Source organism: Pelobates fuscus, chromosome 6, assembly GCF_036172605.1.
Source record: "Pelobates fuscus isolate aPelFus1 chromosome 6, aPelFus1.pri, whole genome shotgun sequence".
NCBI lineage: Eukaryota > Metazoa > Chordata > Amphibia > Anura > Pelobatidae > Pelobates > Pelobates fuscus.
In genome coordinates, this window is record NC_086322.1 from 52,974,637 (window position 1) to 52,998,076 (window position 23,440).

At 39.2% G+C, this 23,440-nt stretch overlaps 1 protein-coding gene across 4 annotated transcripts in view; it reads left to right on the plus strand.

Annotated features, from left to right (window-relative positions):
• The window catches only part of MFSD10 (major facilitator superfamily domain containing 10), a 30,544-nt gene extending 7,318 nt beyond the window's left edge, over positions 1 to 23,226 (plus strand). For all 4 annotated transcript variants that reach the window (XM_063457698.1, XM_063457701.1, XM_063457702.1 and 1 more), the window contains 10 exons: positions 406 to 509; positions 2,975 to 3,133; positions 4,502 to 4,690; positions 6,808 to 6,916; positions 11,441 to 11,552; positions 13,683 to 13,791; positions 16,549 to 16,639; positions 18,072 to 18,119; positions 19,263 to 19,352; positions 21,190 to 23,226. In XM_063457698.1, coding sequence (XP_063313768.1) covers positions 406 to 509; positions 2,975 to 3,133; positions 4,502 to 4,690; positions 6,808 to 6,916; positions 11,441 to 11,552; positions 13,683 to 13,791; positions 16,549 to 16,639; positions 18,072 to 18,119; positions 19,263 to 19,352; positions 21,190 to 21,302 — 1,124 coding nt within the window. In that variant the 3' untranslated portion in view covers positions 21,303 to 23,226. The remainder of the gene's footprint in view (positions 1 to 405; positions 510 to 2,974; positions 3,134 to 4,501; positions 4,691 to 6,807; positions 6,917 to 11,440; positions 11,553 to 13,682; positions 13,792 to 16,548; positions 16,640 to 18,071; positions 18,120 to 19,262; positions 19,353 to 21,189) is intronic.
• The last annotated feature ends 214 nt before the right edge of the window (positions 23,227 to 23,440 follow it).

Sequence of the window (23,440 nt, forward strand, 5' to 3'; positions counted from 1 at the left end):
GAGGTAAAAACTTTGAAAGTAAACACACTGTGCTGTAATCTCTGATTAAAAAATTAAAACCATTGTTTTTCATGAAGTTGTGTGAGCCACGGTCTGGGGAGGTGTAGCTAGGGCTGCATAATCAAAGTGATTTAACTCTTAAAATAGCAGAGAATTGAGCAGTGAGACTGTAGGGGCATGAACTGTACATCAAAGCTATCGCTGGGGTCTGTACTTTTTCTGTCCTCGGTCTTGTCTCTAGTGGTCCCTCAGTTGCATTTCTCTTATTCGATGCTTCTGAATAGTGACATGTGAGCTCTGTTCTTGATTATCACGACTGAATGTCTGACTCTGTACTTCTGTCAATACCTTGTTATGAACGCTATACAAAGACTGTAAATGATCGCATCCACTGTTATTTTTCAGGTCTTATTGGCTCCCTCTTCTCCCTCCTGCAGTTTATCGGCTCGCCACTGACAGGCGCTGTGTCTGATTACATGGGAAGAAGGAAAGCTCTGCTCATAACCGCGGTGCGTTTTTATCTTTTCCTTTAATTTTATGAATTCTATTTATTAGTATACGTTTTGTATGAATAAAGCAAATTAGCATTGAAATATCATAGAACTGATTCCCAATATAGATTTTCTGTTTCCCACCTGTATCGACACATACCTGTGCGAAGTGCAAGTGACATTATCAGAAAGGGCATAAATAATTTTGTCGTTTTTTTTTTTTTGTATTATATTTATTTGTATCCTCCAACGATTTCTCTCCATCCGGTGCACACATAACGTGGAAAGACTCACATCTAAGATTAATACCACAAGCCAAACTGCTCACGACACCTGATAAAACCCTGACTCTGTACATTCGCATGGTTAGACATTGCGCAGATCTGTGGTCAGTATTCTTATCTGTGGACCAGAAACCTTGTACTCTGCTACAGTTAGGGCCTTTGCAATGTTATTGTGCACCTATTCTCTCCACATCCATTTAACCCCTTAAGGACACATGACATGTGTGACATGTCACGATTCCCTTTTATTCCAGAAGTTTGATCCTTAAGGGGTTAAATACACCCAGCCATGCTCGTACACAAACCTGCACTTACTCGCAGCTCCTGGTTTTCCAAAACCCTGACACCAGCCGAAAACACTTGAACTACACGACTTGTTACAAATCCTGCACAGATCAAGTGCAGCCTCTTATCCTGTTTTTCCTGAGTTAAGTGGGAGTTACACCTCTAGACCGCACCTGTCTTTATTTTAATAACTGTAGCTGGAATAGCAGTCTCCGAGGACTGTAACTCCCCTTAATCTCTGGCATCACTGAAAGCTATCTTAGGGAGGAAAATAAAATGGATAGATCTCTCCTAGGTTATATAAATGTAAATTTGCCACGGGCCAGTCAGGCAGTGTTCTGTTACGTACTCTTGGAGGAAGTGAAACTTTGCTTACAGATTTAGAAATCTTTTTTAAGAATGCAATAAAGAATGCAGGGAGGAACAGAGGGAAACGTATTGCTGATTTCTTCACCCATTACACCATTGTGGAAAAAGGAAACCATGATGGTTTCTGCATTCAACTTTCACAGTCTTTAATCTACCTGAATCCTGTGTTGACTGTATCCCCTATCCCCATATGCACGTATATTGGTACATTTCCTGTTACCCTTCTTAAGGAAAAAGTGGCAGATTGCAAGGTGTTTAAAGATCGTTAGCTGGATGCGAATAAGGCTTGAAATACATTTTCTGCCTTTTATTAATATACTAATACTTTCCTAAATATCTTGCAGTCACTTGTGCTCTTTCTTGAATAACACTGTCAGATTGTGTTCTTTATTTTTTGCCTCTTTGTAAACACATTGCTCCCTAGGGATACCTCCAGTGGCTACTCCTCAGATGGCCACTGGAGGTGCTTCCTGTGACATTGGTGCAAAGTGTGCTGCACTGACATTCTCTGAATGGAGACGCTGAACAACTTTCCACATAGATATGCATTGATTCATTGCATCTCTATGAGGAAGTTCTGATTGGCCAAGCCGATGTTAGGCCCTGACCCCGTCCCGCCTCCTTGCCGATTTCAACCAATCCAAAGCTTTCCCTATGGGAAAGAATTGGATTGGCCGAAATCATTTAATTCTGATGATCTCAGCAAGGGGCTAGGGTGGGGCGACACGGGCAGCACTGGAAATAAGGGGAGTTTTATTACCTTTTTAAGGGGGGGCAAGCCACCTAAATGGTGGATTTAACGCTATAGGGTGAGGAATACATGTTTGTGTTCCTGACCCTATAGTGTTCCTTTAATCTGCAACTTACTGCATCCATTTAAGTTCCCTGTCAATTATTGTTATAAGCTCTGTCCTTCGCGCCTGTCAATCAGCATAGAACGAGCACCGAAAGAGGAGCAGAAACAAAACATGTTTGTTTATCCCCCTCATTTGCAATGTGTGCCCTGACTGTGCCTGGCCTGATCTGGTATTTGGTGTTGTTTGCTACATTTTACATTTCGATGTAAAAAAGAAAACCTAGCTTCCCATGGGGGGAAAAATGGTCAACCCAAGTTACCAGAGAAGTGACTGTTTCCTATTTAATATCATGTCTAGATATCCCTCGTATATTGAACAAATATGTGTTTGTGAAGTTTGGAAATAAAATAAATGTAGACATCCACACCGCGGTACTTACCTTTTATCCTGAAATGGCGTACCTCCATCTTGGCTGTTAGTCTTTGTTATTCTGTCTCTCTCTGTCGTGTGTTTGTTTTTTGTTTTGTTTTAACCTGTCCGTCAACATAGAAACCTCCAACAAATACATGCCTGCAGGAAGAGATAATGGGCAGTAATTTCCACAGAAGTGACGTTTCCACAGATTTGACCAATTTGTACCAAAAATCTGCAGAATATTTGTTTACTATTCCATTTAATATTGAGAATCCCATATCCATGTGTAGGAATTGTGATGTAATAAATCCACATGTTTTGACCTGTTTTACAGGTGGGGCTGATTGCATCCTACGCGTTATGGGCAATCTCAAGAAGTTTTGGGGTTTTCCTTTTGTCTCGCGTGGTCGGAGGACTAAGCAAAGGAAACGTCAGCCTGTGTACTGCCATTATTGCTGATCTTCCCTCCTTGCAAAGCCGTAGCAAAGGAATGGTAAGTTGCACAATCAGTTATAGGAAGATGCCATGTGGGGGGAGTGAGAGGAAATTGCACAATGTACCAGTCGGTTCAGGAAAAATGTAAACACAGCCATATCTTATGATGTAATTTAACCACCTTGTTGTGCGTGCGCGTCTGTGTACAGTGCTATGGAAGGAGTGCTTGGGAACGTGGGTGTTCCAAGCAGTTCCCAATGTATCATAGTGACACTACCCACAAATAAATGTGCTACTGTGTGTGTGTTCACACTCCTTGAAGGTGCACAAAACAGACGCTGGCTCTGCAACCATTCCATGCAGAATCCAAAAAGGAAATATTTTTTAGCACACATCAATAGGTAAAAAGGACTCTAAATGTATTGAGACCCTTTCAGTAAGCTGAACATTTAGACCTAACAATAGGTCTTTGTCAAGAAAATTCTTTATATTATGCAAACGTATTCCTTACATTTAAAAAAATAACTAATTGTACACATCGTACGTCCACACCTCCATCTTAGCTCCTTGTCAATCATTGTTCGAAGCTCGGTCCTTTGTACCGGACAGTCAGCACAGAGAGAGCCTGCAGAGAAGACGAGGAATGAAACAAGATTTAAATTTCTCCTTCTAATTTGCATTGAGTGCCTTGGCAGTGCCTTGTCTGAACTGCGATGTTATTAACTAAATATTTAATGTACATTTGAAAGAAAATAGAATGTCACACGGACAAGGTAAACCCAAATGACAGGTGAATTTTCAATCTATGGTGTCATTTTTAGAGTAGTGACTGCTTTTTTTTTTATATTAAGATTTTTCTTATTTTCCGTGGGTTTTGGGATTTTCAGACATTCAGTGCAATATGGTTACAAGGCAAGGATACACCTTTTAACATGTGCAAAACAAATAACACATTAATCATTACTGGCATGGAGGTACAGATAGGATTTAAAATATTTATTAGAAATTTAATAAAGACGTTGAAAATTATGCTGTCATTTTTTGTTGTTGTTTGTTTTTACTCTGTGGGAGCGTTGAGGCTCTTTTTCTTTCTTTATTGAGAGATGAAGAATATCACAATAAGAGAATGCGTAATACAAACGTCTATGTAATATAAACATAATTGAGAACAGCAAGACTTACAACAGACGGTCCTACTATGTAAAACCATGCTGTCGAGCCTTTCAGGCTTTTTTTTTTTTCTTCCATTGAACATGCTTGTGTTATGTCGAGTTTAATCAGTCAAGTTCAGCCATCTTTTAACTGTTTACATAGAAATGAATGAGTGATCAAAGCTTGAATATTTATGAATGTCGTGTTTAGTGGATTTCATTCCCCATTGAAAATAATGTTGCTTTTTATCTAACAATGAATATATTTGCTTTAGGCAATGATTGGAGTAGCCTTCTCGTTGGGATTCACAGTAGGCCCCATGGTCGGAGCTTACTTTGCAATGAATGCTGCTACCGAAGAGCTGTTTTATGTCCGGCCGGCCATTCTCGCCCTACTTCTTTCGGTTGCCGATTTGATATTCATCTTTTTGCTTCTTCCTGAGACCCTTCGCAAGGAGAACCGGGTAAATTATCCTGTTTAAACATGATTGTAACCTGGCCAGACCGCTGTTCACATTTGCAGACATGCCATAGAAAGTACTAGTGACATAAAACTGATTGTGTGTCACTGAAATAATCGGATCTTTGTATATATTACTGTGATGACTTTTGTTATACATTTAGAACTTGGAGCATTTTCTATTATTGGCTACCAGAACATTAAATTATTAAATAAGCTCCTTTGAGGCTCCCCAACACAGGGGAAACTGCTAGCATTATACAGAAAATCCAAGTTTATTTTCTATATGTATAATGCTTATAAGCAAACTCGTATCAATACACTGAACCCACATACACCAAGTCTTGGGAGCGCAAAGTAATAAAATAGCAACATTCTTGGAGCTTAAACGGGAGAGAATAATTTTGCAGCTGTAATTCGCTCCGTATTTAATAAAGTTTTATATTTTGAAGTAAATTAACTATACTAATATATCAGCTGATGACTGAACAGCAGAGCTCTCACTTGGTCTGGTTACAGCAGGAGGGTGTGTTGGGTAATTCCTCAACCCACATGTTGAATGTTACACTATGAGCTGATGATCTCACATCGAGTAATTTAAAAGGGGAGAATCCCTGTTTGATTTCTCCACCCATAAATCTTACTACTCCGTTTGGGTTTTGCTGATTTCATTATTAAATTACAGAGCCGTAAACTCTATTAATATTATAGGTTGCCACCTTCAATAGAACTCCGGCGCGGCATCCTGGGAGAAGTGATATGACATCACATATTTCTATTCTGGCTGCGGGAATACAAAGGGATCTGTCAGTCTGGTCTGGAACGGGGGGACCTCTGTGTTCCTGCTTTTCAGTGTGGTCCAATTGAGAGACTGGATAGCATTGCATTACACTCTCCAGATGGAGCCCTTTACCAGATTAATGCCTGACCCATATCTGTTGGCCCTGTCAGACTGTATATGTATTTATCTTTGTGCCTATATTTCTGTGTCACTTTCTGTATGTCTGTATTTCTCTATATTAATGTGTCTGTCTGTTGTTGTATCTTTTGTACATCTGTGTCTATGTGTGTGTGTTTTTTTTTTTTTTTTCTATACCTTTTTGATTATTTATCTAATTTTGAGCAATAACAGTTCTTTTTGGGATCTGTTCTTTGGTGTCTCCAGAAATAGGGCACTTGAGAAAACTGGGGATATAAATACAGGGGTCTGATATTATGACTGTCTTTGGACAAATGTTATATATTTTGTTTTCCTATGTAAACATAAATGTTTTCCATAAATAAAACGATCCCAGGGGAATGTAATCCGTCTCCTAAATACCACGTTTCTTAAGTGAGTCACTTATAAAAGAAACGTTCCATACACGCATAATAATGTTTACAGAAATGATTCATTGTATGTTTAGTTCTCCTTCGCCCCCTTTCATAGAAGATGTTACTTGATCATATCTTTAAATCCAGCTGAGCCTGTTTATTGTATTGTGTACATTAATTAGAATACCTAGTACATGTCATGCACTGGGAATTTGGGGGGGGTCTTGCGTTTTTTGTAAAGAAGTGTAGAAAGTCTAGCCTGATTTATCTGCGTGTTATATTGTTTTAGAATGGTTTTGTGGGGCACTCCCTGCAAATGGAATGTCAGTCATGAGATCAATGTTGGGTTTGTGGATCTAAATAATAACCCTCCCCCTACTCGTGTTTTCCACGGATTATTCTACTTATAATTTAAACGGGTTTATAGAAAAACATATAATGTATCTTCTGCATCACTGTATACCACTGGATGGAAACTTATTTATGGTTATTCACTACAGCAGATATTTACCAACAATATTGGAACATAAGTGGGCTTCCATGCAGCCGTGTCCCCATTCAATGTGCTGCAAGTTGGGGAGGTATATATGTATAAACCTACCAAAGGAGTTATGATAAGACTTCGCTCAGGTTGACAATCTTGCAAAAGTTATTAAACGTTTAATGCCTGACAATTCTCCTTTATTATCCTTCGTTATTGCCAGGGGTCATTACACAGTAATATGGCCTATTGATATGTTTTATTTAAATATGTTGTGGTGGTCTCACATTTCCACATTTTGGTCCATTCTGTGTGCTCTCTTGTAGGTGTCGTCGGTGATTGAGGGAATTCAGGGAGCTTCGGACCTTGTCAGTCCCATGGCCTTGTTTAACTTCTCAGCTGTCACAAGAAGAAAGGACTCTCCTTCTCCTGAAAGTAAGTTTCGTCTTTGATAGCATTTGTTTAGTTGTTGTATGAAAAAGGAAGAAAATGATGCAACAATTTGTATTTAAGGTCCTCTTTTCTATACAAACATGTCTTATTCCAATTCTAAACCCTTCTGGTAGAAAGCAATCCCTCCTGATCATCTGTGTATTTTTGCATACTACCAACCTTCAATGTAATATCTTTCTGTGGCTGGATGGTAATTACAATAGTGATTCATCTAGAAACATAGAAACATAGAATGTGACGGCAGATAAGAACCATTCGGCCCATCTAGTCTGCCCAGTTTTCTAAATACCGTATATACTCGAGTATAAGCCGAGTTTTTCAGCACATTTTTTGTGCTGAAAAACCCCAACTCGGCTTATACTCGAGTCAATAGTCTGTATTATGGCAATTTACATTGCCATAATACAGACTGGGGGCTGCAGAGATGTTACTTACCTCTCCTGCAGCTCCTGTCAGCTCTCTCCTCCTCCGCGCCGTCCATTCAGCACCTCGGTCAGCTCCCAGTGTAAATCTCGCGAGAGCCGCGGCTCTCGCGAGACTTACAGTGTGAGCTGACAGAGGGAGCTGACCGGACGGCGCGGAGGAGGAGAGAGCTGACAGGAGCTGCAGGAGAGGTAAGTAACATCTCTGCAGCCCCCACAGCCCCCCCACTGAAGTACCAACCCCACTGGACCACCAGGGAAGGAGCCCCCCTCCCTGGCCAGCTAGCAAGCAGGGAGGGGGGATGAAACAAAAATAAATTAATAATAAAATAATAATAATTAAAAAAAAATAACATTACAAATAATAAATAATAATAAAAAATATGAAAATAATTAAAAAAAAATAATCAGTAAATAAAAAAACAATAATGAAAAAAAAATATTAAAATAATGTAAAAAAAATAATAAAATTGCCCACCCCCCCAAGGCTCTGCAACACACACATACACACACACACACTGCACTCATACACACTGCACTCATACACACTGCACTCATACACACTGCACTCATACACCAACACACTGCATTCATGCACACACTGCACTCATACACACACACACACTGCATTCATGCACACACTGCACTCATACACACACACACACTGCATTCATACACACTGCACTCATATACACACACACTGCATTCATACACACTGCATTCATACACACACACACACTGCATTCATACACACACACACACTGCATTCATACACACACACACACACACACTGCATTCATACACACTGCATTCATACACACACACACACACTGCATTCATACACACACTGCATTCATACACACACACACTGCATTCATACACACACTGCACTCATATACACACACACTGCATTCATACACACACTGCATTCATACACACACTGCACTCATACACACACACTGCATTCATACACACACTGCATTCATACACACACTGCATTCATACACACACTGCACTCATACACACACTGCATTCATACACACACTGCACTCATACACACACTGCATTCATATACACACTGCATTCATACACACACTGCACTCATATACACACACACTGCATTCATACACACACTGCATTCATACACACACTGCACTCATATACACACACACTGCATTCATACACACACACTGCATTCATACACAAACTGCATTCATACACACACACTGCACTCATACACACACACTGCATTCATACACACGCTGCACTCATACACACACACTGCATTCATTATATACACACACTGGAAATAAATATTCAATTAATATAATTTTTTTAGGATCTAATTTTATTTAGAAATTTACCAGTAGCTGCTGCATTTCCCACCCTAGTCTTATACTCGAGTCAATACGTTTTCCCAGTTTTTGGGGGTAAAATTAGGGGCCTCGGCTTATATTCGGGTCGGCTTATACTCGAGTATATACGGTACTTTCATTAGTCTCTGGCCTTATCTTATAGTTAGGATAGCCTTATGCCTATCCCACGCATTCTTAAGCTCCTTTACTGTGTTAACCTCTACCACTTCAGCTGGAAGGCTATTCCATGCATCCACTACCCTCTCAGTAAAGTAATACTTCCTGATGTTATTTTTAAACCTTTGTCCCTCTATTTTAAGACTATGTCCTCTTGTTGTGGTAGTTTTTCTTCTTTTAAATATAGTCTCCTCCTTTACTGTGTTGATTCCCTTTATGTATTTAAATGTTTCTATCATATCCCCCCTGTCTCGTCTTTCCTCCAAGCTATACATGTTAAGATCCTTTAACCTTTCCTGGTAAGTTTTATCCTGCAATCTATGGACCAGTTTAGTAGCCCTTCTCTGAACTCTGTCTAAGGTATCAATATCCTTCTGAATGAACTCTCTCTAAGGTATCAAAATCCTTCTGAATTTAGTATTCCCTATGGAAACCAGGAACTAACCGGATCAGCCATAGGGTGTAACCAGTATAATTTATAAAAGTATCACTTTCTATTGAAATCTTCACTTTTTGCAAAATGAGAAGAGGACACACTCTTCACACATCAAACTTTTCAGCAAGCCAAAGTGCTTTAGGGGTCTGGAGTGTCCCTTTAACATTTGTTTGTTTTTAGTGCAAGACAAAATTAAGTCTATACTCCTCTTTGCACCAGTGCGGGTGTTCACCCTGCAAAGAAACTAATTTCTCTGCCACCGCACCATTCTGTTTCTCTACGGTCTTGAAATCCCAGAAATACTTTCAGGTTCCCACAAGCAGGCGACTTTGACCATATTTTTCTAAATCTAATTTAAAGGGACACTATAGTCACCCAGACCACTTCAGCTCAATGTTTACTGCTATGTTTACATTTGGGGTTAAGCCAGCCTCTAGTGTCTTCCGGACAGCCACTAGAGGCGCATCTGCGACGCTGGAGGCATATTATGCCTCCATCGCGCAGAGTGTCCATAGGAAAGCATTGAGAAATGCTTTCCTATTGACAGCTTGAATGTGCGCCTGCGCATTCGACTCCGCTGGCGGTGGGGGAGGAGAGGTGACCAGCGCCAAGGGAGCCTGGCGCTGGATTAAGGTAAGCTGCTGAAGGGGTTTTAACTTATAACTCCATATAATCTTCAGCGCCACCAGAAGGGGACCGCTTTGTTTTCCTGACACTATAGTGATCCTTTAAATGTCATGCGGTTTGTTTTAACGACAATTAGATCTGCATGGCTTTAGATATACAATACAGAAGGATAGCAGATCAGATGTGTGATGTATACAGCATACTAAATACAGAATCTACAGCAATATCATACACACAATAGACCACACACTAAATCTAAAATACACAGATGTGTAAATATTGGTCTGAGCATGATTTGCAGTAAATTTTGGCATTTGTATTAGTATGTGTGATTTGAATCTAAATCTGTACATTACCCCTTGGTAGAATATCATTCTTGTATAATACACAATACAGTTCTACTTGTATTATGGGTGTTACAATCTTAAAAACCTGAGAACCTTCTTTTGGGGAACTTTTGAAGGGAGATTCTATGCAGCATAACCACTAAAGCTTTGTTTAATGATTAGGACGCAATCAATCTATCGGCGCCTGAACCCCATTTTCTGTTCAAGCTATTTTGGAGGACAGTGACGGAAAATGGGTCACTTCCCATCATCCACTGGCAGGCCCCTCTGCAACTGGTCAGATAATGTGCCAATGAATCATCACATTATCTTTCCAGAATGGTCCTACCTTGGATGGCAATAGTGGGGTGTGAGCACTGATGATAAGTTAGCACCCAAAGCCTCATATCACCATAACCACTACAATGCACTGTAGGGATTATGTTACTTAGAGTTTCTATTTAAGTCTATAACAAGGATAAAGAAAATGAATCAAGTTGAAATAAAACCATCTTGACATTATAAAACATGTGTCTAGCATTTCCCTATTTGACTCCGTAAATGAATCTAGCTTTTCTGTAATAATATAGAATGCATTCACTAAACAATGAATGACTAGGGAATTGAAAAACAAATTACATAATCCAGGTTAAAAAAAGCCAAACTGTATCAATAGTGGGATTGGAGAATTATCCGACTCTGCTATTTCAGGCTAAAACTTGCAATTTGTTTTTCAATCCACCACAATTCAGTCGTTTGTGAATAAATGTGTGCCCTCTGTAGAAATGCAATGCTGTGTATATCTGCCAGAGGGCGCAAGAATCCTTAGACGTTCCCTGGGTGGAGGAAAAAATGAAATACGAATTCTACACTCTCTCCAACAACCCTGACTTTTATCTACAGGAATACAATGGAACAATTAACTGTTTGTTAAAAGCATGTTTGCAGCTTTTCAAGCTTGTAATCTGTAAAAAAAAAAAAAAAATGTTGCTAATTAAAATGAGGCTACCATCTAGGTGGCCACAGCTAGTGCGTTTCTGATGGAATAGTATTGCCATCTATACAATAAAGTTGATAAAAGTCGTAGGTTTCCTGTACGTACAGCTCCATCCAGTCCGTTATATGTCTGGCGGCTCGACGATTTAATGTATCTTTATTTGCAGATCTTCAGAACCTGCAAGTTCTGGGTCTGGTTTACTTCCTGTACCTTTTCCTGTTCTCTGGTCTGGAGTACACCATAAGCTTCCTGACCCACCAGCGGTTCCAGTTTACCAGGTAAGGCCTGACTTGTTTATACGTGCCATCAACAGGATTTTGTAGTTTGTGTTTTTTTTTTCTTTCAATTATTCTTATTATTTATATGGAGATTATCATCATGAATTGAATCTGACTCTCAATCTGATAAATGACATGAATTCGTTGATAATCCATTCGTGCCTTATACAATGTTTAACAGTGATTCTTGCAATAAAGTCGTTTATACTTTGCCTTAAGTGTAACTTTAAAGTGGGAGGCAATTTCAATAAAATAAAAACAAACAGGCTGTTTTTTTTTATTTATTTATTTTTAATGAAATGTAATTCTGTCGAGTTGTGTATGACTTGGCTATGCAATAAATACCTACTATCACAATATCCAGGTTATCCTTCCTCTAATGCACCTAGCTGCTATTAATAAATTCACCAATTATTTCTGGTACGTACGAAGCGTTGAAGATGTCTTGTATCTGTTGTTTGACTGGTTGGATTGGCACTTCTAAATGGCAGGTTCAGTTATTTTCTGCTAATTCTCAAACAAGTCTATTATGGCGAGCAGGCCTACTTATCCTGATAAGCATGGCAGGACCCTAGCTTGTCACTCTGTCTGACACTATCCCTGCTGACAGTCTGTGCGACACTGTGCTCTGATACCGAGCTGTCACAGTCAGCTGTGCTATTCCCATTCATAGCGGACTCCTGAATTAATAAGGGCTTATTGTTAGCCTCTTCGTGGTTTAGGAACTTTGCCTTCAAGCTTTTTTTCCGTGGCAGCATCTTTGGTGGGGAAAGAGTTTGTTATAATTTTTTTTCATAGCTGCCCATTTTTGTAATCTATTATTTTTTTGTCTGAATTTGACAAGCTTTCAGTTATTTATAACCATAGCATACAGAATAGAATGTGTTCCTGTAATATGCCGTCCTGCACTTTTACATAGGGACTCCTGTACCATTTTTCTTTCTCTCTGTGAATGCAACACGTGGTAATACCATAATATAAAACAAATGCAGTTCTAGTTTACAATCCGTTACAGCACAGTAAATGATAGTTGGATGAGTTTTAGGAATAATATTGTGCCAGAAGGACATATGGTGATGAATGAGGTATGCCCTTTAATTTCCTTTTAAGGGAAGGAGAGGAAAGGGCAGAGGAGATGAGGTTAGGGCTGTATAAGCAAAGTCATTTAACCCCTTAAGGACCAAACTTCTGGAATAAAAGGGAATCATGACATGTCACACATGTCATGTGTCCTTAAGGGGTTAAAAATGAAAGAGAATTGACCAGTTAGAACTCGTGGAAATGATCTGTACATCAAAACAAACTCCATTAGCTAAACGTGTTTTGGTGCTACTAGTGTCCCTTTTAGTTTCATCCTTTTTAAATAATCGTTATTTGGCACAGCGGGTACAGTGGGTACTACAATGGAGTTGGGTTAATGCCGTGCTGTGTTTGGGGCAAGTTGTGTTTATACATTTGTTCTGTTTGGGGTTTATTGAAGTCATGCCTAGCGGTGTTTGGTTCAGATTAAGGCAGGTGAAATCCATATCTTTATGTAATGAAGCTGTGAGTGAAATGTTTACTGAATTCCAAATTTGGCTGACATTTATTCACGAGTGTCCCAAGGTTTATAAAGGTAATTTAATCACATTTGATGGATACTGATAAAGTAAAGCATTTCGACAGGCCAGTTCTGTAGTTTACGTATATATGAGATGTTTTCTTAGGTGTAATGTCATCCGCAGTGTAGGCTGGGGGAAGGGTTCTGTAAAAGTTTTCTTGAGAAGTGAATACAAAGTGCCTTATTAATATTTAAAGGCCGGGCACCTTGACTTTATTGATTTCCTGTGTGTTCAATGGCCAGCTCTATTTACTTATTAATATTACAATAAATGAGATTTGCGCTGGTTTTATTTTTATTTTTTCTTTCCATTGACTGTCAGCTCTGTAGTTAAAAACTGAAAATCTTTACTTTGCTGAGAATATTATAAACGCTGTCATTTGCACACCACCATCTGGTGCTAGTTAACATTTAGATGGGATCAGCCCAAATCGAAGAGTAAACAGTCCGCTGACACTACAATCCACTATGTAAATGGTCCCAGCTGTGAAACCTGCCCGGATCCTGACATTTCCCGTTTCTGTTGGCAGCATGCAGCAAGGAAAGATGTTTTTCTTCATTGGAATAACGATGGCGTTGATCCAAGGAGGGTATGCTCGAAGAATCAAACCAGGAAATGAAATCAAAGCTGTGAAAAGGGTACCTAAAGCATGTGTGTGAATGGACAGCTTAGTCAGGAAGTCAGTGAATCACCCCTGTAATACATCACTACTCCGGGTGCAGGGTTATGTAATAACTACTGCGAGTGCAAGTGTATAGTAATAACTACTCCGGGTGCAGGGTTATGTAATAACTACTGCGAGTGCAAGTGTATAGTAATAACTACTCCGGGTGCAGGGTTATAGTAATAACTACTCCGGGTGCAGGGTTATAGTAATAACTACTCCGGGTGCAGGATTATAGTAATAACTACTCCGGGTGCAGGGTTATAGTAATAACTACTCCGGGTGCAGGGTTATGTAATAACTACTGCGAGTGCAAGTGTATAGTAATAACTACTCCGGGTGCAGGATTATAGTAATAACTACTCCGGGTGCAGGATTATAGTAATAACTACTCCGGGTGCAGGATTATAGTAATAACTACTGCGAGTGCAAGTGTATAGTAATAACTACTCCGGGTGCAGGATTATAGTAATAACTACTCCGGGTGCAGGGTTATGTAATAACTACTCCGGGTGCAGGGTCATGTAATAACTACTGCGAGTGCAAGTGTATAGTAATAACTACTCCGGGTGCAGGGTTATAGTAATAACTACTCCGGGTGCAGGGTTATAGTAATAACTACTCCGGGTGCAGGGTTATAGTAATAACTACTCCGGGTGCAGGGTTATAGTAATAACTACTCCGGGTGCAGGGTTATAGTAATAACTACTCCGGGTGCAGGGTTATAGTAATAACTACTCCGGGTGCAGGATTATGTAATAACTACTCCGGGTGCAGGTGTCTAGTAATAACTACTCTGGGTGCAGGATTATAGTAATAACTACTGCGAGTGCAAGTGTATAGTAATAACTACTCCGGGTGCAGGATTATAGTAATAACTACTCCGGGTGCAGGGTTATGTAATAACTACTCCGGGTGCAGGGTCATGTAATAACTACTGCGAGTGCAAGTGTATAGTAATAACTACTCCGGGTGCAGGATTATAGTAATAACTACTCCGGGTGCAGGGTTATAGTAATAACTACTCCGGGTGCAGGGTTATAGTAATAACTACTCCGGGTGCAGGGTTATAGTAATAACTACTCCGGGTGCAGGGTTATAGTAATAACTACTCCGGGTGCAGGGTTATAGTAATAACTACTCCGGGTGCAGGATTATGTAATAACTACTCCGGGTGCAGGTGTCTAGTAATAACTACTCTGGGTGCAGGATTATAGTAATAACTACTGCGAGTGCAAGTGTATAGTAATAACTACTCCGGGTGCAGGATTATAGTAATAACTACTCCGGGTGCAGGATTATAGTAATAACTACTCCGGGTGCAGGATTATAGTAATAACTACTGCGAGTGCAAGTGTATAGTAATAACTACTCCGGGTGCAGGATTATAGTAATAACTACTCCGGGTGCAGGATTATAGTAATAACTACTGCGAGTGCAAGTGTATAGTAATAACTACTCCGGGTGCAGGATTATAGTAATAACTACTCCGGGTGCAGGATTATAGTAATAACTACTCCGGGTGTAGGGTTATAGTAATAACTACTCCGGGTGTAGGGTTATAGTAATAACTACTCCGGGTGCAGGATTATAGTAATAACTACTCCGGGTGCAGGGTTATGTAATAACTACTGCGAGTGCAAGTGTATAGTAATAACTACTCCGGGTGCAGGATTATAGTAATAACTACTCCGGGTGCAGGATTATAGTAATAACTACTCCGGGTGCAGGGTTATAGTAATAACTACTCCGGGTGCAGGGTTATAGTAATAACTACTCCGGGTGCAGGGTTATAGTAATAACTACTCCGGGTGCAGGGTTATAGTAATAACTACTCTGGGTGTAGGGTATAGTAATAACTACTCCGGGTGCAGGATTATAGTAATAACTACTCCTGGTGCAGGATTATAGTAATAACTACTCCGGGTGCAGGATTATAGTAATAACTACTCTGGGTGCAGGATTATAGTAATAACTACTCTGGGTGCAGGATTATAGTAATAACTACTCTGGGTGCAGGGTTATGTAATAACTACTCCGGGTGCAGGGTTATAGTAATAACTACTCCAGGTGTAGGGTTATAGTAATAACTACTCCGGGTGCAGGGTTATAGTAATAACTATTCCGGGTGTAGGGTTATAGTAATAACTATTCCGGGTGTAGGGTTATAGTAATAACTACTCCGGGTGTAGGGTTATAGTAATAACTATTCCGGGTGTAGGGTTATAGTAATAACTATTCCGGGTGTAGGGTTATAGTAATAACTATTCCGGGTGTAGGGTTATAGTAATAACTACTCCGGGTGTAGGGTTACAGTAATAACTACTCCGGGTGTATAGTAACTCCTCCAGTTTAGGTTTTCTAGTACAAAGCTATTGTATTTATTGTTTATTCACAATCGAAAGACAACTGGGAGTATTGAAAGTACCACGCGTCATTTTTCAAGATACCTAAAAAATATTTAGCAAATTTCTAGAATGATACAAAGTGCAGTACATGCATGGTGGTGGATTTCCTGCTAGCTGAACTAATTGAGAGAGTTGTCTGAGCAAGTTGTATATTTAGAATATTTTCCAATTTGTATATTTTAGAGGATAGCTTGGAATTGGCATCTCTGAATTAGTAGCAGATGTCTGATATTCTTTGCTGATATAACCTTGGTCTAGGTTTTGTTTCTATGTGGCACTCAATTAATTTTCGTACACACATAATACATTGATATCTTCTGCAGGCCATCATTCTCCTGATTCCAGCGTTCATTCTGATAGGATGGTCAAACAACATGGGCGTCCTGGCCGCTGGCCTCATCCTTTACTCCCTCGGTAAGTTAGTCCTGTTGCAATGGAGATGATATGGACTTTCAGACACAGGGATTTATGGGAAATAGAGAAGAGCATTGGAGTAATGATTTAGATATCCATTGCAGTCTGGTTTAGACACCCTTATTCTGGAACGAAAGTGTAATACAAAAAGAAACCACAGGATTCATTAAAATAATGTCTATTAACGAGATCTACTAATCTGTGACTAACCAACTGTCCATTAGCTACAAGTCCTACGTTGTTTCGTTGCTGAGGGTACTGATTGTTTCATTCCAATAGTTTCTGGATTTATGCCAGCTTTGGCCCTATCCCACCGTTCTGCTTTATCAAATGAAGGGTTGGATCTGTCCATTTTTGCTGAGCGTTTTCGTTTGTATTATCTCTGCCTGGAAGAACTTTTTTGTAAATGCACGTTGACCTTCAGTAATTAATGTCTGCCTCCCTGATTTCTGGGCCCCCGCTATTGTAGCAATTGTTTTGCTGACATAGTGACTAGTGTTTGGAACAGAGCCATCTCACGCCCTGCTAGGCTAATATGAAACACATGCTAAAAGCTGTATTCTCCGTTCTGTATTCTTGGCTATATGGTATAAGTCTATATGACTTGAAATCCTTTTGTTTTTTTGTATTCAGTTGTTCTAATTGCGGACTCTCACAGTGCATCATCAGACCGATGTATCAGTTAGAACCCTTATCAAAGTGGAATTGTAACTCACTCTGTGGGGGTTATGTAGGAGTAATATTGCTTTTATCAACACTGAAAACTTTAATCACTGAACAGCATTGAAAACCTATATCTAAATTTCATGCTAAATTAACCACTAGGTGCTTTAATTTTGCCCAGGCTTTCATTTCACTAGAATTGGTTGTTTAATGGCTAAACCCATTTTTCGCATTTCGGTTTTTATAAAAGGGTCTAAACGTGGCTTACACCCAAGAACACTTGCAGCTTTTTATTCTCATTTTGCACCTTTCGTCCAGCGCATACAGCACCAGTTACCGGATGCTGGGAATTGTAGTGCAATGATGTGAGAGAAATTCTGCACGTTGACCCTTATTTTTACCTATTGTGCAACAAATGAGAATATCGATTTTTATTTTAATGCAGCTGGCTCCCTTATTTTAGACTGTAAGGGAGATACTTGCTAGCTTGATATGTGTCTTAGAAAATCAGTTTGTCTTTAATGGATGCAGCACTACTGAGATGGGACGCTTCCATCAAAAGATGTGACTTTCATGAATTATGATTTCACTGTAAACCTTAGCTCTTTGCTATACACCTTTTATAGGTTACTGTGAAATTGGGACATGTTCATTAAATGACACGTAAGCCGTGGTTAATAATGAAATTTGTAGATTTTGCTTTATCTCATCTGCCAATAGAATGGTTTCATGTTTTGAAGAGTAACATGGCATGTATTTTGTATTCCAGCTGCTGCTATTGTTGTGCCATGTTTATCCTCCGTGGTGTCAACCTACGGTACGTATAACAAAGATACATTGAGTCTCCAATTGTGTTTTTATTTCTTTAAATCATTTAGATATAAAACTAAAGTGTAACTGCATGGGCAAAACCTGCATATACAGACTCAAAGCAACATGACCACTTCAAATCCCTGAAGTGGTCGTGGTGCTTGCAGTAACCCTTTAACACTCTGTATAGTTGGATTTGAATGTACAAAGTGTTAAAACTGCAATAGTCCCTAACCTCAGCAGTAATGGGCTTTTGTCCTCTCCATTTTTTTCATAATGCAGACTTAATGCATAGATCGGTACAGTTTATTATGCTGGCATGACATTAGAGTGGGAAAGATGGTGCCCAGTGTTATATGAGTACTACAGTTGATGCGGAGAAAACCATGCTAACATTAATGAAAGACCATGAAATAATTTCTATATTGTTTATATGCAGATGTGTGTAATACATTTTCAGCTATCAGTAAATTGCAATTCTCCAATCTCTACAATGACAAGGACGGTCATCAAATATGGCACACATATTAACACGCTATCAATATCATGCATTTAAGTGATTAAAAAAACAAACCCTATTAGCGTGCTGGAATGTTAAGAGACTTTGTTTTCCTGCACCGTCCTCTACATGTGACATTGAATGAAGAGATCTACATTAAAGGAATACTGTAGGCACTAGAACAAATTTATCTAATTGAAGTGGATATAGTTCCTTAAAGGAACACCTATAGCGTTAGGAAAACACACGTGTTCCGAACGCTATAGTGATCTGCTCACTATTTAGGTTACACCCCCTCCTTTGTGAAGTGAAAAGGTACTTTACTCAACATTTCTCCCTCGCCGCGATCCGATGAAGTGGTCTGGGTGCCTATAGTGTCCCTTTAAGTAGGTGTCTTAGCCTCCAATAGTTTATATTTTACCAGTTTGTAGGCTTGGAAGCATTGGCTACAGTGTACACTAGTGGGGACCTAAATCTAACTATAGTGTTAGAAATAGAAACTTGTATTCCTAACCCTATCATATCTCTTTAAGGTGTTCGATTTAAAGTAAATTAAACATGGCCTGTTCTTGCAGTACTTCTCTGGACTTGCTTGATGTATTTCCCTCCTATGTTCATGTCTTTAGTTTTTTTTTACATCTTCTTTTATAGGGTCGGCTAGCCAGAAAGGGACCGTCATGGGTATTCTCCGAAGCCTGGGGGCTTTGGCTAGAGCTGTGGGACCTATTTTATCAGCAACATGTGAGTACTGTCTAACTACAGGCTGAGCCTCCTTGCACCCACTTAACAGAAGCTGCATTTTTTATAGCAGAATGCTACTATAGAGGACTTATATCTGTTAGAATGTCTGGGCACCCACCAAAGATATTCAAAATTGAGAGAAAAAGTTAAAAAAAAATGCACTTTCTCACCCTTGCATTTAAAAATAATAACAAGAGAACTCTCAAACATGAAATATCCTGCATGCACACTATCCTTACCTAAGCACCCCTTTAAATAAATAGCCCTCCCCATTATAGCTGAACCTAACAGTGGAAACTTTCAGCAATCTTGCATTGTGCTGCCTGGGTCCAAGGATGAAATGCTATGGATGGGCCACCATGCTTGAGTCTTACATAATAACTTAACAAGAATGTGCAAAATGTTTATGTATGTACATGTAATTTGTAATGGGCTCTAGAGATGTTTTTAGTCCAAGGAACTAGGACCACCCTGAGCAGAGATACTGCGGTTTCTGTTAACATCTGTATAACTAAAATGTGTTGTGCGCCTTGGCATAAAGACGTCTGCCACGGTTCAACCAAGTTAAATTACATTTTATTTTTATTTTTAAATTGGGTTTTGCCATACCAATACATGAAGGTAATCATTTAATTAAAAAAAAAAAAAAAAATTAAAAATTAAAAAAGGTCAAGCAATTTATGCTGGACCACTTATGATGGCTTAATCAATATGCTTTGATGTGAACTTTTCATCTATCCCTTTTAAAGGGACACTGAGCACCAAACTAACTTTAGCTTAATGGCGTATGCCGCTGCAGTCCTACTACTTAATTCTATGCCTTTTAGGGGTTAAATCACTTTGTTTGTGCAGCCCCTGTCACAACCTCCCTCTCCACTTCCTGAACAAGAGGTTTTATGTAAAAAAATAAATAAAAAAAATGTAAATTTTATTTTTAAATCTCCTGCTCTGTGAATTGCCTGCTGGAGCCTTCAGCAGCCTCCTGTGCGTAATCAAAGTTCAATAAACAGAGTAGAGGATAGGAACTTCTAAAGTAAACACAATGTACTGTACAAATTAAAACCTTTTTCATTTTGTGGGGGCTGTATGAGTCACAGCCAGGGGTATATAAACAATGTGATTTCATTCCTAATAGGCATATTAAGGAGCAGTAAGGGTGCAGTGGAATGCTCTATATGTGGAAACTGCTTAATTTTAATAAATAGATTAAAGCTAACGATGTTTTGGTGCTTAGAGTATATGTTTAATACGAGCATGTACTGCATGAGATTACGTTTTTACGAGTACTACATTGCGGGATTCCCTGTCAGTCCCTGGAGCACAAACTGCGAAGGGTTTACAAAGCTGGCTGCAAATATCCAGCAATATAGCTCAATCTCTGAATCCTTGACCATTAGTGGCTGTTAAGAATTGATCTATTGGGTGCTGGGCTTCTGTTTACCGTTTACAGACATGGCCTGGTGATGGCTGCTTGACTTGCAGGGTCACTGCAAAATAATCCCGATACTCAATCCTTATGTTACACATAAACAAACTTTTTCCTTTGTTAAATCTGGCCAATTTGTTTTACTTATGACAATTCAGCTGTAAGTAAGAAATAAACTCCTGTATGTCACAGGGTTCTCACTAGCTAAATTAAATCAGCAGATTACCTGGGTCAGTTTCTGGGTTGAGCTGTTTTGCGGAGGGGGAGGACATACAGTGTTAGCAGTTACAGTGAATGGAACATAGTGCATTATTTTCCCAGCTGCTCAGAGCTCACAGGTCAGATCTCATTGCCAGGTGCTCACAGCCTGATAAGTCTCCTACATAACCCATGAACCCTTCTCTCTTGCAGTGTACTGGCTCATCGGGGCCGAGCTTTGCTTCAGCATTTGTGCAGTATGTTTCCTGATTCCAGTTCTCTGTCTCCGACGAGTGAAAGTACAACTTAAACAGGAAACGGAATAACGAACAGAAGAGATTGTTACAACTGGCAAACGATGTGCCATGTAACGCTAAAGGGATCGGACGTGCATCTTGCTGGAATTATGGGGAAGATGTTCTCTGTGGGTCATCTAATACAGACCGGTGTTAAATGATTTTTAATGAAGGACAATTTTTCTCTTTTAATACTGCTCACCCATCCATCCACAGTAACATTTTGTGATGCGTTTTCTCATAGTGATTTGAATTTTAGCACTAGCTGGTGCTATTTGGCTAACTCCGTATTATGGGTATTATCGTGCTTTACATCACGAGAAACATCGCCCCAGCCGCTCTAAGCTCAACCCTCTAAACCACGGTTCTCCAGACTCTGGCCCTCCAGATGTTTCTGAACTACAACTCATATGATTATCTGGCTCTCTCATTTAAAGAATTGAAAGAATAGTGGGAGTCGTACTTCAGCAACATCTGGATTTGTAAAAAGGTTCAGTAGCCGTATTGGAGAAAACTGAAAACAGCTGATTTGGAGAATTCTTCCAATTTGATTTATTATGGACTAAAATGTAAAAATTTTTACATTCACGATGAATTCCTGATAAAATATCACGTATGTGAATACCCCCTGTTATAGTAACCGTGAGTAGGGGGTGGGGGAATCATCAACCCAATATACCACAAACCTGCCATTTGTGACCAAAATCTTGAACATTTGATTTACTGCATAAAACCCAATAGCACCTTAACCCCTTAAGGACCAAACTTCTGGAATAAAAGGGAATCATGACCTGTCACACATGTCATGTGTCCTTAAGGGGTTAAATATTGAAAATGGAGGTGCATAGAGCACTCCTTTATTGGCTGATACATGGGTGTCTTCATAAAATATGTTTGTTCCTCAATTACATTTTTACTGTTACCCTGATTGACAATTCCTGCCCTAGGAGCTTATTTGATGTTCTAGCATATTATACCATACTAGTTATTGAACACTAATTGTAAATGGTCGCTTTCTAACTTAAAGCTGACAAAGCACCATAAAGACTGTAGTTGTGCAGAAGCTGCCCATATCACATTGCGGAGGAGTTTTAGCAAAAAGAATTGAGAGGAAATCGCGACTCACAAACCACTGACCAAAGAACCATCTATTTTGTAAATTGACAACTAAAAGTTAAATACCGGTACGAGGGCAGATTTCTATAAATGAGTAAAAACAGAATGATTGCCCGATAATAAATCTCCTGGGATATCATAAATCAATTCAGTAATTATCCCTGAGCTTTGTTGTAAAGATACCATATCAAGGAAGGCTAATGATGTGGCTAGACCATAAGTCAGCAGGATATTACCGTGTAATAAAGATATGAGACGTAGCGAGAAACGTGCAATAGAAATGGTTAGAAAAAACAGTGACTTTCTATCAGGATGAACAGCTCAATACATTACCAGTCTCATACTAAACACTTGGGATTAAGTGTATAGCATGACAGTGATTCTAGGCCCAAATACCTTCTCTTTTTTTTAATTTTTTTATTATTATTCTGCTCCCTGACAACTATACCTTATTGTGAGTCAACGTGATTTCCTATTTAAATATAGCACATTATGTGAACTGCATTTGAAAACAACTTACACAGATCAATGACATTCCAGGATATGCAATATATTATTTTACTAGGTGTTTGTGTGTGTATATATTTTTTATATATTGTTTTTTTACAATGTTTACAAGGTTAGGCTATGGAACTGTTGTATGATTTTTAGCTCTGGCTTTACGGTGCATAATTTGGTGTAGCTTGATTTGGGCTTGTGTAACCAGGCAACGAGAGTGGCCTGACCCTTACAATAAGATAAGGGCAACCACCAATCTCTCTGCAATTCGCTGGTATGGCAGTGTCTCTTCCAAATGGTGGCATTTATGATATGAATAAAAGGTTTTGTTTTTATAGCATTGGCGAACAGATTTGTATCAGCTTTCTTCAGAGTACCAAAGATTCCATGTTTTAGCTTTATTTGTATTACAGACGTATATATTTAATATTGTTCTATAGAGAAGGAGGAAAATATACCCTTTGTAATAATAATGGTGTTTATGGTGCCTTATGAGATAGACCTCTCTTTAGCTTTGAACAAGGACGGTTAAGCGTTGGGGTATTTCATTGTTG